The sequence below is a fragment of the Lygodium microphyllum genome, chromosome 16, assembly GCF_053477565.2.
Source record: "Lygodium microphyllum isolate KBCC chromosome 16, Lygodium_microphyllum_v1.1.10, whole genome shotgun sequence".
Lineage (NCBI taxonomy): Eukaryota > Viridiplantae > Streptophyta > Polypodiopsida > Schizaeales > Lygodiaceae > Lygodium > Lygodium microphyllum.
Window position 1 is genome coordinate 111,689,110 of NC_141150.1, and position 14,646 is coordinate 111,703,755.

Below are 14,646 nucleotides of genomic sequence, written 5' to 3' on the forward strand. Positions count from 1 at the left end.
AACAAAACTAGAAATATAGTGTTTACATGCCAAGGATGGGACCATAAACACACCCTTATTCTTTCAAGGTTCAACTCATGAAGTCATGTCTATCTCTCACGTAGCCTACTCAGACGCACATGGAACACGATGTTAACGCCCACATGCTAATTGCAATACGTTGACAAGCATGGCTTCATGATCCGCATGTACACCCACTTGCTCATCTTCTAGCTTGCATTGTTGCCTCACTTGCACAATCTACCAATAATAGCTCAAGGAGAAGAAGATAGATGGAATAAACTCCCCTTGCTGCATCTCTCGCTTCCTCACAGCTCGCCCTAACAAAAATAGACGAAAGTCAAGATGATAAGGTAGATACCAAGGGTTATACAAAAGACTAATGGCATAGCTAAGTATGATGTGTCAAACCCTATCTAACAACACTCTCACTACTACTTAGATTGCTTCAAAGAAAATAAGAAGAATAAGAGAATGGTGCAAGAGCTTCTCACTTGATGTCACTCACTCTTACTCTCACTCTCTCCCTCAACCTTACTCTCTCTCCCTTGCAAGAAAAGATAGCACAAACATGTAGATCACAAGTTTGCACTCCTATGAAATAGCCTTTTCCATTATCTCTTATCCCTTTTGTATAAAACTTTAGGGGTTCTTACCCTTTTGGGTATCCAACCCACACTTCTGGCCTCTTGGCCAATTGCTCTTGCATGCACTTAGCTATTGACATGAAGCTCACTCGATTTCTTAGTTAATCACTACAATTTGCATGGGAGAAGGCCCTACCCTCATTTTCCATTGACAACATCTTTAAACAAGAGAATTGCTACATGACATGCAATTAAAAAATTTGTCACATATCATTTGTGGACATTTCTATGCCAACTCCATTGCAAGCTGAGAGTTAACAACATAATGTCCCTATCTTTAATGCAATATTATCTACCTTCCCAAATTTTTCCTAGCCTTTGAACAATGTGATTATGGGCCTTAGATTTAATTGTTTCTAGCCTTAGTTTGAGTGCATCAACATTGAGTTATAATTAGTTTTATAAGTTTAAAAGCATGGTTTAAGCCTTAGTAATAGTTAAATAAGTCTAAATAACAATGATAGAAAGCAAGTTGTTTAAGCCAAGAAAAGAAAAAGCCAAAAAAGGATATATATTACTATTTTGAGCACAAAAGCAACAAAATCACATTGAAAATTTATAAAACGTGGAAAAACATACAATTATTGGATCTCACTCATTTGCAAGTGAACTTTAGAGCTTTAAGAGTCCTTTTGGGGGCTTTGATATGCTTCAAGCATGACATTGAAAGTGTCAACATTTACTATACAAGAAGCTTTGTAGCAACCTTCAGAAGACCTCCTTGTACACTCAATTGATTAGTATTCATATCCCCTTTATATGTCAGCATAAAGTTTGGATGTATATGTATATGTGTAACTCAATATTTCCATACTAGAAGATAGAAAACAATGACTTTTATCATAGGGAAGGTTGGGTCCTATTGTATGTTTTCTATATATGTTTTGCATAAGGCAATAATATAAATAATAAAGCACTATGGATTTTTCAAATAATTAATAATTTGACGAAACTATGCCGATTTAAAACTTAATATGATTGTGAGTGATATGCAAATAGTAGATAGTCATAGGTCAAAGTAAGAGATTTGTAAATCCATGGGGATTTCTCAAGAGAATGATAAAGTTCAAACCAAGTACCTATGATACTCAGTACCAAGTAGTATTGTCATGGTTAAGCATAACTTCATGTAGAAAGATTCTTCTATTATCCTTAAGCAATGGAGAATCATCCACAAGTGAATTAGGTTCCAATATATATTAGCTTGAACTCATAAAGACAATCTTGTATAATGAACTGACACTGACAAGATACTAAGTGAAAGTACAAAGCATCATGATATTGTATTCATTCCATTGTTTAAGTGATAATCAAGTACAATGCTTTATAGAAGTTGGGTTGTTCCACTCTCCTCATTGTGCATATGGGATTCATGACATCTCTTCTTGGAGAATACATCATTTGTCTATTTCTCAACGGCCCCCCTCAAATGATGAGTTCCTACACTTGCTGGCTTTTTGCCCCCCCTTCATGATGACATGGCCCGGGAGACTAGCTCATAGGCAACCTAGTCAAGTTAAAGCTTGAAACTTTACATTTTTTGTAGGAGTACTTAGGGTGGACACAAGGTTCTCATATGGATCCTTATTTACACTTGCAAGCCGTACGACTATTGCTTCATCTTCATCAATATTCTTCTTAAGAGTTGCAAGCTGGGTTTTTAGGCTCTTGAACTTGTTAATGTGTATGGTCATGGAAGCACTGTCTTTTATATCCAATTTATAAAACTGCATGAGTAATTTTACCTTTGAATTCTTTGCTTGGGTACCAAACATCCTGTCAAGTTCTTCCCAAGCAGTTCTAGCATCTCTAATGCCAGAGATATGATGTAGCACATCATCACTTAGTCCCCAGGCAATGATGCCTAGAGCCTTGTTGTTCATCTTTTTCCACTCCTTTGTCTTGAGTTGGTCTTTATCAATGAACATGTCTTCATCATCTTCCTTATTGCTATCTATATCATCTTCAAACAGGTCCCACAAGTCCTGTCGCATAAGGTGGTACATGGTCTTCTCCTTCCAGGCATGAAAGCCTTCACCATTGAATTTAGCTATTTGTTCAAGCTCTGCCATGTTCATTGGTTAGCAAATCAGTCAACAAAGGAGTTATTTCTCAATATGTCAAAAGACACAAGTAATAGTAGTGTTAAATAACACTAGCTAGTATCAAGAGATACTATGTGTTGGAAGTTTGATGTTGAACTTTGATAGAACTTCCAAATCTTCTTCTTGGAGATTTCCCTTTCTGGAAGTTGAGTAAATTTGAGTGGTAGTGGCCTCAGTGTATTGCAAACAATGAAAGAGTGAGATGAGAAATGAGCCTTGTAGTTGAAGTGGCTATGGTGGAATTAGGGTTACACAGGCAGGCGACTGGTTTTTCACTTGGGATAGCTCGTAGGCGGATGCATATGATGAATCGTTTGATGAGGAAGAAGCTTATGAAACAAGATTCCAAAGCCCTATGATCTTGATAAGGATTGTGTCACGTGCAGGGAGTACAAACGTACGGATGACCAGCAGGCACATTTTAGGGTAGCGCAATGAATTTCATCGATGCTGAAGCCAAGGAGCAATAATCTCCCACTGTAATGTGCTAGACAGAAGCGTATGGAGTTCAAGGATGTTTCTCCAGAAGAGAGCTTGGAGAGATATGGCCTATATGTGGAGATCCAACTCCTCCAAGTCAGGTAGGTGCTGTTGTCCATAGACACAGTCATGGCAATGACTTTGAAAAAAGGCAATGCTGAGGCTATAGTTGCCCAATGTCAATGATTGAGATGCAAGGGAGAAGCTTTGGAATCAGGATACATTCTCCAAAAGGAAGTTCAGAGAAATTTGGTATGTGGAGAGAGATATGAAAGCTTCCAGCTAACAGGGTGTTGTTGGCTATGGCTACCATGGAAGCTTTATTGAAGGTAGAAATGAAAATGAAGTTAGAGATGAGATTCCAACACTCAAACTGAGCTAAGAAGAGATGGAGATGAGCTAAGCCATGCCTGACTGGGCTTTGATACCATGTTAGAAAGAGCAGATCTAAAGCATGGCAAGAGCTGTAGAGGATGGAAGATGAATACAAGACTCATGTTGACATAGGCAAAGAGAGATCAACCATTACACAAGTGAATTAGGTTCCAAGATAGATTAGCTTGGATTCATAAAGACAATCTTGTGTAATGAACTACATTGACAAGATACTAACTGAAAGTACAAAGCATCATGATATCGTATTCATTCCATTGTTTAAGTGATAATCAAGTACAATGCTTTATAGAAGTTGGGTTGTTCCACTCTCCTCATTGTGCATATGGGATTTAGGACATCTCTTCTTGGAGCATACATCATTTGTCTATTTCTCAACAATAGCTATAGATTTGTAGCTAGTAAAATCACTATAAATCATATACTATTCAAAGGTAGCTAAAGCTAAGTATAAGGGTATTATTTTGGAGCCTAAAGTGGCCATAACCTATTATTTTGTTGTTATAGTTAAATTTTAGTTTGAGGATATATCCAAGGTTCCAATATCTTAATAATGCTTAAATTATAGAACAATATGTACAACACGGAGAACTTGCAAATCTATTTGTGCTCTTAAAAATTCATTATATAAAATATATTCAAAAATGGACTAAAAAGTAGTCAAATTAGTACCTAAAAGTGACCACAAAGTAGAATTCTACACATAATCGTAGAATTGGACACGTTGCTTATCTTTCTCTAATAGTAAATTACAAAATAATTAGATTTAGCTAAAACATATCAAATATAAGTTGATTATTTAAAACCTAATTTTTTAAAAATTGTAAACTAAAATTCCAAATGAGTTGAAAACTACTTTGGTGGGAAGTTAGGCCTCTACACAAAAATTATTGGAAAATCCACAAAGTGTGGGCTAGTTTGGAGGCCTTCTTTGGAGACAAATAACTTTCTAAGTATTGAGGATTGGTATACAAGTATAACTAAGGAGATATAGCTAGTAAAACGATCCATATATAATCTTTTTATAATACATAACTATTTCTTATGCAATGTTATAAAAATAGGGGCCAAAGTTGGCAAAAACATAATTTTCCTAGTTATTGTGAAATATGGGTTCATGGTCACTTAAGACTCAGATATTTGAAATGTGTAAACAATATATCTAATAAATATCAGAGGTCTTGTTAAGGACTAAAATTGTCTTATTTATAGTAATTCAAAACATGGCGAATGAGATTCAAGACCTTTGTGTAGGATGTTAGATGATTGGAAGCTTGGAGCATAGCCAAGCTTTGATACCACAATAAAAAAAATAAGGTTCAATAAATGTGGAGGTCTCTATTAGATTGATGTAGTAGTTGCAGAGCTTTCTATACATCAATCTTGATGTTTTCCCATTGTTATTGTGATTGGAGCATGCACAAACCCCCAAAATGGAGCATTAAATCTTGATGTTTTCCCATTGTTGTTGTGATTGGAGAATGCCCAAACCCTCCAAAATGGCTCTTCAAGATCTAAATTCTACATTTGGATAAGTGAGATCAAATAAATTAATATTTTCCTCAATTATGAAAATATCGAGGTGCATAGATATATATACATCTATATGTCATGCCTATATGCAAATGAGGTACAAATACGAATCATAGATGAGATTCACTATATGATGAGATCTTTTGAAGGTTACTATAGTAGCTGAGAGCTTCCTATATGCTAAATCCTAATGTTTTGATATGATTGTTGCATTTGAACTGTGCCAAAACCCCCTAAAATGACTCTTAGAGCTCTGAATTTTGCTTTTGGACAATTGGATTGTCACTAAATTAATTGCTTATTATGCATTCTCTATTTAGTAAATTTATATTAATAAACTAGTGAATCACTTTTCTTTAAGTGTTGATGATGATCTAGCATGGCCATGAGACCATTTAGAGACCAATATTCCTAGTGCATCACTTAATGGGGTAATCAGAGCATTGTGACAAGGATATCTGGTACATGCAGTACAAGTTATGAAGGGGGAAGGAAGTGTCTGCCAAGTGTAAGAGTGTACACAAGAACCAAGGAGTTACACATAAATGAAGATGGATTGAGTTTTAAGAAGAGGAAGTGCATTAGCATTATGTATATGTATTTATGTGTGCATCTGGGGATGCTTGGGAACGTTTACTTGTGTATAATGAGCATTGCATTCATTTGGGGTTATCCTCTCCCTTACAAGTCAAAGTTTAAGGTCTTTTCTTTCATTAAGAAAGACGAGAGAGGTAATTCTCTCACTAAGAAAGACGAGAGATGTGATCCTCTCGAAGTGAGGAGAGAAGTAATTTTCCCTTTCTAAGATCTAAAATGACACAAGTTTTTGTGTGGAAGTCAATCTTAAGGTTGAGGCCCAATGCAATCTAATGGACTCTCCTTATCTATGGCTCAAGGTGGTTGCATGGACCATAAGTTAAGAATAGAGTTTAAAAAGCTGCTTTTCTTAAAAAAGACATGGTGAATCCATTTTTAAAATATATTGTGATAGAAAGCTGATCTCTAAAAACAGCTCACGCGGGTTATCAAAAATGGTGAGATCTACAACTTTCGTGTTGGACGTTTTACCGATCCGAGCAACACACAGAGAGAGATCTTAAAATTTGTGTTGCAGAGTAGGTCTTGGAACAGCCACATATTGCATGAAGATCAACCTTTCCAATCTTGGCACTCAAGTCTCTCTCCAAGAAGAGAAGCTCTTGGAGTCTATAAAAGGGGAGGTTCTCCTTGGATGTGGAGGAGGTGAAGGAAGCATCACTTTGTGTGCATGCAAGAGGAGGAGAGAAGGCGATTCGAGTCTCACAAAGTGCTGCATAAGCTCTACTGAAATCAAGTTCCAAGAGGAGACCCCTACACAATATGTGTAGGAGAGAAGGTGCAAGTGCTGTGGTGGAAGCTTTGCTAAAATCAAGCTCCAAGAGGACATCCCTACACATGTTGTGTAGAAGAGAAGGAGAGACTCAAGAAGGATCAAAAGGTGCCAACTTCCAAGTTGTGCAAGTGTTAGCCGGTTGTATACGGTGCAAGGAACCGTGATCTTGTTCCCAAGATCTACAAGTTAAGAACTGTTTTATATATAACAAAGGAGCTTGCTCCTTGTCAATAATATAACTCCACAAGGGGGGGGGGACTGGCCCATCTTCCAATCCCTAGTGTGTTGTCAATCTCTCTGTCTCTCTCTCTGTCTCTATCTCTAAATCTTTCTTTTCTCTCATCTGTTCTCTCTTTGCGCAAGCATAATATTCACCATATATCTTTTAAGTATATAAGAAGGTCGAGCATGTATCTCAGATCTTATAACAGAGATCCAACAAATCTATATTTTGCCCCATTCCACAATTTTGCATGCAACTCTATTGCTTGTGCTTGAAATAGTAATATGCATCCTTTTAGGCTTTTTCTTTTCTCAGCTTGAACTCATTACTTTCTCTAATTATTGCAAAGACCTATCTAACTATTGGTAAGGCCTAAACCATGCTTCTAACCTTACAAAAAATAATTGAATTGCCATAAGGCTATAATGTAAAGGTTACAAGAAGAATGAATAATCTCACATCTATAAATAATAATTGCATTGGTGAGCAATAAATCATGCACTAATGATGCCTAAAATAATAATCAATGTACTAAAGGTGCTCTACTAGAAAATACAAAAACCATTGCATCTACATTACTTTGGCTATTAATAATATTCTCATAATTGAAAACATAAAACACATTAATTCCCTACCTATCCGCTTGCCATAATGCGACTAATGCTAGACACATACATGTGCAACATGTTGCTATTATACACCAAATAAAAAATAATTTAAAAAGCTACAATAAAAATAAAAACAATCTTATTTTTACATAATAAATATCATATCATAATCAATGCATTTAGAGGAGAAGAGCTAAAGTATAAGAAAAGCAAGGGGAGAGGTGGTTGCTTTCAATGTGCACCCTCTCCCCTTTTGCCCCTGTGGGTGCCTATTAACACACAAGAACTCCCTAGTGTAAGAGTAGGAGAGGGAGAAAGTGAAGCTAGCCCCCCCTTTTCATCACGAAAATGAGGATACATTGGCAAGGGGATGAGTTGAGGAGCTAACACACTCTTGTACCATCACTTTTCTTGAGTTGAAACACTTCTCACTTTATTTCCTTGCTGAAACTCTATATGAGCTAGGAATCCACCCTCTCATTGCATCATCAAAGCAAATCACACCATTGACTAAGGAGATCTCATGGCCCCATGCCATTGTTCAATTATGCTACTACGTTTACTACCACCACTAGAGCCACAAACAACAAGGTGGAGCTAAATCTAGGCATGGAGACTACCAACACTGCTCCCTTAAATGACTTAATCCCCAGATAAAAAAACCAAATTTTCATAGCCCAAATTCGAATTGGCTATTGTGATGTTTATTAATTAAGGAAAGCAAGCACTATTTTGGTAAAGGATGGCCTTCTAAGCTAAAAACCAAAGGGTGCATTAATTTCTTTGTAGAGCTGTATTTGATGGCTTTCCTACAAAAGTTGCTTCCACGTGCTTGTGTAGCTAGTAATAGCCACTAGTGTGAGGACAGGTTGTGATATGCTTAAGTTGTCCCTCTAGCCTTTGAGCAGAATGGCCATTAAGTGTGGAGTATGAGGTCATTGGGAGTTAACTAAGCTACTAGTAAGTAGCATTTATATTATAAAAGTTATCTTATATCGAGGCACAAGATAGATGATGATTATAGCCCAATATAGTGTGTTAGATGTCCATTGGAGGAGCAAAATGGTTGTATGTTGAGGAGGGTAATCGGTTAGTTGGATGCCTTACTGACACGAGATGTGTGGTCCCTTTGGGCATTACCTAGTTGGGGGCTAGAAGGCTAAATCCTAGGTTATCCATGGATTTCTTTTTGGCAAACGGTATTGACATTTGTAAAGAAAATTGTGTTAATGAAATGCTTATTTAATTGCTAGGAAATGATTGTTTGTGCATTATGGTTGCTATAGGAAATTATTTTAAAGAAACCTTTATTAAGGATGCAATGAAGAAACATGTATGTTAAATACAGAATAGTAGTAACTAAACAACTAGAAATATGCCAAGTGAGTAGCTGAAGAGTGGGAGGATGGAGGTCTTGTGGCAAACCCATCCTGTGGACAAGTGGATGCAAACAATCAATTGGGTATTCCACTCAGAAATCATAGAGTGCCTAGTAGGGTTAAAATCCCATTTTAGGGGAACAATATGTGACTATGTTACGGCAGAGGGATCAATGCTTGCTCCCCTCATTTCATTTTCTTAACGAGTCAAGTGTGGGATTAGTTCATCATGATGATGTGCTAGCTAGCTTGAAGGGCTCTAGTCCAAACTTGGTTAGATTACTTTAGGATGTGACCATGTTTCCCTAACTACAAAGTGGAGCTAGATCTTCAATCATTAATCATTCTAATAATCTAAGAGGGGATAAGATGATAGGTGGTTGGCTAATGATGTTCACCATCACAACATGAACCACATGGGGAGAGACAAAGCTACACACTTTTGCTTGGACAACGATCACCCAATTGTCATCTGCACCAACCTTGGAAACAATGCTTGGAGTGTTGGTCACTTGTGCCACTTGCACTTCTTCGAAACAACCTTGAAGACAACAATATGGATAGACATAACCGATTAAACTCTAGACAACCCCCTTGAAGCAATGTGGACCACCTTCATGGATGAACCTCAGGTAATGAATACAAGACAAGAAGTGCAAGAGATCATTTCCTCCCAAAAAGAAAAAGACATTCTCCATACATCACTCACATTCTAATGCCATGGGGGTAGTTAGATTGCGAGTAAACTCGATGTGGTCCCCAAAATGCATGAACATGCATCTTGGAGGGTTTTGCACGAAGCTTCTTTAGCTAGTTTATGGAAAAGTTAACAAATTCTCGCACAACATTTGATATGGTTTCTCTTTTATCCCCTTTGCTAAACTTTACCCAAAATGGGTAAAAGTTTATGCTTTGTGGCCTCATTTGATGGCATGGTGCCGGTCTTTTGCATGTTCACTTTTAAGCTTTGTGTACTTGTTTGATGTCTTGGTGTTGGTCTTCTGCGATTGCTCCCAATCAAAAGGGTCTTTGCACGACGAATGCAAACCGTCTTTGTTTCGTGCGTGTGAACACATCTCAGAATTTGAAGCTTAGAGGCTCGGTTAGGCAGAATGTTTGCATCAAGGGTTTCCCTAATTTGTGGGAATTTTTGAGAATCAAACCAAATCGGGTAAATCGCTAATGAGAATCAAAAGAAAGAAAAATGGGAAAAAAAAGAGAGACGATGGGGGTACTTTCTGACTGAAGATGAAGGTACTTCTTGTCTCAGCCTATGCTTTTTAGGCACGAGATGGCTTGCAGGAGCTCGCCTTGTTTCTTGCAGAATTGAAAGGGAGGAGAATCCCGATTTCTGATCGCTCGCCCCTCTCTATTCCGCGCCTCCGGTGAGTAACTGATCGTCTGCATCTCGTCTCTTTTCGACCTTAGGGTTTCTGCAGAGATCAGTTGTAGCAGAGAAAGGCTGCGCTCACCATAGATCTCCCCAATTTGGAACCGAGCAGTTTTTTTATGGTTGTGCATTCCTGCACTCACAGATGCATCAGTCAATCTATTACGTCTACTTGAATCCATAAGTTTATTCATCACAAGAAGTTTTAGACAAATTCTCATTGTGTATTGTGACAACATCACGAGTTTCTGCAAGGGAGGGAGGGTACACCTACCTAGGTGCGGTTGGGGGCAGGGGGCTGCCTGCCAGGGGTGGGAGCCGGCAGCCCCCTGATCCCAGCCGCACCTATCTAGGTGTGCCGTACCTACCTAGCAGAAGCTCATGATGTTGAACACTTAAGGGACAAATGAGCGAAAAGAGTCCCTTTCCCCACATGGGAAAATGTCAAGAACTTCTTGTGAATGTGCGCCAGGGGGCAGCCCCCGGGCCCTGCACCTAGCTAGGTGTGCTGTTCCTTTGTTGCAGAAGCTTATGAAGTTGAACACTAAAGGGATAAATGAGGGAAAAGAGCCCCTTTTGAATTTTCCCACACGGGAAAATGTCAAAAACTTCTTGCAAATGTGCTTGTTTCTGTAGCTACATAAATGTGTGTGTGTGTGTGTGTGTGTGTGTGTGTGTGTGCACGCATGTGCACGCAAGCATGTGCTGCACTCATTTCCAAGCTCATCTTGAGTTTACTTGTACATCAACTACTTTTATAATAGCTTCACAAAACAAAATGCGTGCATTCTGCAGGATGCACATGCAGACAACATAACTTACTGTACATTAGAACATTGGTTCCACAAACAAAAGGGGTGTGCTTGAGCTCGTGTATGTGTACTTTGCTTGCAGATAGCATCAATTGCTGTACAATAACTCATGCTGCACGTGCATGAAATGTGTACATAGATAACGTATCTATTTTCCCTCTAAGCTCGTGCACTTACAGTGTACCTCTAGTGCACTGGATACACTTTGGTAAGCAGCTGGCCACTTCTTACTCGATATTGGTACTTGTTGCCTGTACTGGCATTGTAATGAGGAATTGAATAGCCTAGTTGTGGACCCATAGAGGATTGCTGCTCATCAAGTCACTAGCATTGGTACTTATCGTGCAACTGGTCCCTGTATTATACCTTTGCTTTCACTTCTTATTGCATGTATGCAGTTGTCCTTACCAGGACTGAATGATTTCCGTTTCAATTTGGTATGAATTGGGGTTTTGAATTGCCATTGCACAGATTCTGAACTAGTATGTGTCAAAGTTTTCTGTATTTACATATTCTGTTGTTTTGGGCATTTACTGATGTTTTGAACTGGTGGTGCAGTGTCCTTCCAAATGGCTTCTGCAGAGTCTGAAAATGGACGTTTGGGAGACCTTGATACACCCTTACTACCTGATGGTGAAGACAATCTTAAAGGAAAGGAAGCTGCTAAAAGTTCAGTCTTTCAGGATTTCCGGCTGTTTCCATCAAGTGTGAAGTATCTTGTATGGAATGAGTTTTGTGAACGATTTTCTTATTATGGCATGAGGACAATACTTGCCCTCTTTCTGTTGGAGAGGGTTGGACTTGGGGAGACTCAGGCAACAGAGATGGTGCACTTGTTCATAGTGGCATGCTATGCCACACCACTTATGGGGGCATTGCTAAGTGATTGCTACCTTGTGAGTTGCCTTAGCATTATTCTGTGAATATGTTTATAGTAGAAACAGGATATATTGTTGTCTATGCATATGTCTAGTTTTGCCATTTCTGTGTTGTTCTCCTAGCTAGTGAAACTTTCCTAAACTGAACAGTTCAAGGCTTTGGAGTTTTGAACCCTACTCTTTTGTGTGTAGGGAAAGTACAGAACTATCTTGCATCTCTCTCTCATCTACAGCGTCGGAAATTGGGTGATGGCACTTGCTGCAGTGCCTTTGCCCAGTGTACCTTCATCATTCCCGTTATGGTGCACTGTGACTGCCCTTGCACTGATAGCATTTGGTACTGGAGGAATAAAACCATGCGTTTCGGCATTTGGGGGGGACCAAATTGAATGGTCTTTACCAGATGGCAGTGGGAAGGATCGACTTCGCCGTAAATTCTTCTCATTGTTCTATTTTGCTATAAATGCAGGATCATTTCTATCTACTATACTTACACCCATCCTGAGACAAGACTTGTCGTATGGCATTGCTTTTGGAGTTCCAGCATTGCTCATGTTGTTTGCAGTTTTTGTTTTCTGGTTGGGACGTAAAACTTACATTGATAGGCCACCAGGAGGAAATGTGTTTCCGGTGGTTAGCAAAGTAACCATTGACGCATTTCGGCTTAGGAAAGACAGTAAGAAAAGCATTGATGATGCGATGGAAGAAGGTGACCGCACTGAAGAGAAACATTGGCTGGATGCAGCAAAGTTGAAACATGATGACAATGTTGTTGAGGATGTGAAAACCCTTTTGCAAGTGCTTGTTGTCCTCCTTCCAGCCCCTATTTTCTGGTCGCTTTTTGATCAGCAGTCATCCAAATGGGTGTTTCAAGCTCGAGAGATGGATGGCCGAGTTTCTTGGCTGGGGGGCCTTGTTATCCAACCAGATCAGATGCAGGTATCTAGCTGTGCATTACTGGGGTTTTAACTTTTTACACCTATTGATGCATACGAGTTGATTGATTAAATGCCCTATCTTTTGCAGGCTGTGAACCCAGTTCTTATTCTCTTGATGATCCCTTTGTTTGATCAAGTTGTTTATCCTCTTCTTGAAAAGATAGGGTTCTCTCTGAAGCCCATACATAGGATGCTATCTGGAATGCTGCTAGGAGCCCTTGCATTTCTGATGTCAGGGTTGCTTCAGATTGCAATTGAGTCACGCCCAAGCATCAATACAGATCTTCACAGTTCTTTATCAACTATTATGAGTAGTGGTATATCAGATGTCTCAGCCAGTAGTAATGGCAGTCAGGTTTCCATGTTGTGGCAAGTTCCCCAGTATGTTCTGGTTACAGCTGGTGAGATTATGTTTAGTATTACTGGGTTGGAATTTGCATATTCTCAGGCTCCAAATTCTATGAAATCAGTGGTGCAATCTTTTTGGCTTCTCACCGTGGCTGCAGGTATAACTTTTCTTTAGGTTAATAGTATGGAATGAAATGTTTTTGGTCTTGGCCTAATTTCCTTGCCTCTACTGTGTTTGCTAATACTGCTCTTGTTGGTATTGATGTCCCAGTATGCAAAATATGATCTTGGCATCTGACTATTGACAATTCTTTGCAGGAAATCTTATTACAGTCATGATTGTGGCCATGATAGGGGGAAGACTTTCCAAAGCGAATGAATTTTTTTTCTTCTCAGGTGGTTGTGTGTTCGCAATGCTCCTGATGATGTGGCTTGGTTCAAGCTTCAAGTACAGGGCACAATTGACCACCTTGCAAGTAGATGAAAGTTCTGATGCAGAGACTTCCTTGTGATTGCACTTCTGAAATTTCCATGTTCCTGTAAATTGTGTACAGCGTACATAACCATATACTAAACACACTATCCAGTCAAAGGACTGATGATTCAGATACTGCGTCCAGATTCCCAAAATGGAACTTGTAAAAATTTAGTAATTTCATGTGGAAGACCTAACATATGCAATGCATGACTACATTCATATATGCACTTGGTGTGTTCTGGTCCTCTTATGAACCCATTTAATGGTTGATATTGCTTGCAAGGATGGGCCTGTGGTGGATGATATTTCGTTCTCTTGGAAGAAGAGCAAGCACAGATTGGCAGAATGAGGTCACTGCTGAGACTTCTATAGAATGCATATGTAGGCTTGGTTTGTGCCATGCTGTATGGCTCCATACCATGAATGAATTGCATGTGTTTGGACAGTGTCCTCATGACCATTATGTCAAAATAACGGACCCTGGTCATTAAACATGTGTGATGCCCTATTTGATGTTTTTCTTCTCTCTTTCTCACACTCAATTTTGGCAAATTGTTTGCATTTAGTGCCACTGGAACCCCACAGTTGATTGTAACTAAAATCTTGAGGTATGGTATTTTGTCTTATATGCCTTTGATGTGACTTAAAGGACATTAATATAACTCTCTCCCTTTCTTTTGGTCTATACACGTGCATCACTAAATGCTCCTCTCTCTGTTTCATGCCCCTAATCTCTATCTGTGCCATACTTGCCACTGTGCTAGGATAAGCCTGCAGCTCTCTGTCCTGTCCTCAAGGACAGCCCCTGGGCATGGTAGTTGTGATTTGGAAGGTTATGGTTGCTTTTGGAAGGTGGTGTCAGTGATGGCTTTGAGCAGGGGGTTGGAGGATCTGAAGTCATTAACGTATCCACATTGGCATGCTTGAGGAGGTTTGTGCTTGTGAAAATGCAGTAGAGCATTTTTCTAAAGTGTCTTGGCTCAATGTTTTGGAATATGCTGCCCTCACCTCCTTCCCTAACTTTGGCCTCAAGCCATCCTTTTCGTTTGTCTGTTTCTCTGC

At 39.1% G+C, this 14,646-nt stretch overlaps 1 protein-coding gene across 1 annotated transcript; it reads left to right on the top strand.

The window, feature by feature from the left end:
- Positions 1-9,938: 9,938 nt before the first annotated feature.
- LOC148023248 (uncharacterized) lies at positions 9,939-13,811 on the top strand. The gene is made up of 5 exons (XM_087696290.1): positions 9,939-10,125; positions 11,501-11,838; positions 12,013-12,759; positions 12,847-13,264; positions 13,425-13,811. Exons 2-5 carry the CDS (start codon positions 11,512-11,514, stop codon positions 13,616-13,618), a joined length of 1,686 nt encoding a protein of 561 aa, XP_087552416.1. The 5' UTR covers positions 9,939-10,125; positions 11,501-11,511; the 3' UTR covers positions 13,619-13,811.
- The last annotated feature ends 835 nt before the right edge of the window (positions 13,812-14,646 follow it).

Excerpts from the sequence above, each read along its gene's own strand:
- LOC148023248 (XM_087696290.1), top strand. The coding sequence starts at position 11,512 with ATGGCTTCTGCAGAGTCTGAAAATGGACGTTTGGGAGACCTTGATACA. Across the intron at positions 11,839-12,012 it reads TGCTAAGTGATTGCTACCTT|GGAAAGTACAGAACTATCTT; the intron begins GTGAGTTGCCTT and ends TTTTGTGTGTAG. Across the intron at positions 13,265-13,424 it reads GCTTCTCACCGTGGCTGCAG|GAAATCTTATTACAGTCATG; the intron begins GTATAACTTTTC and ends AATTCTTTGCAG.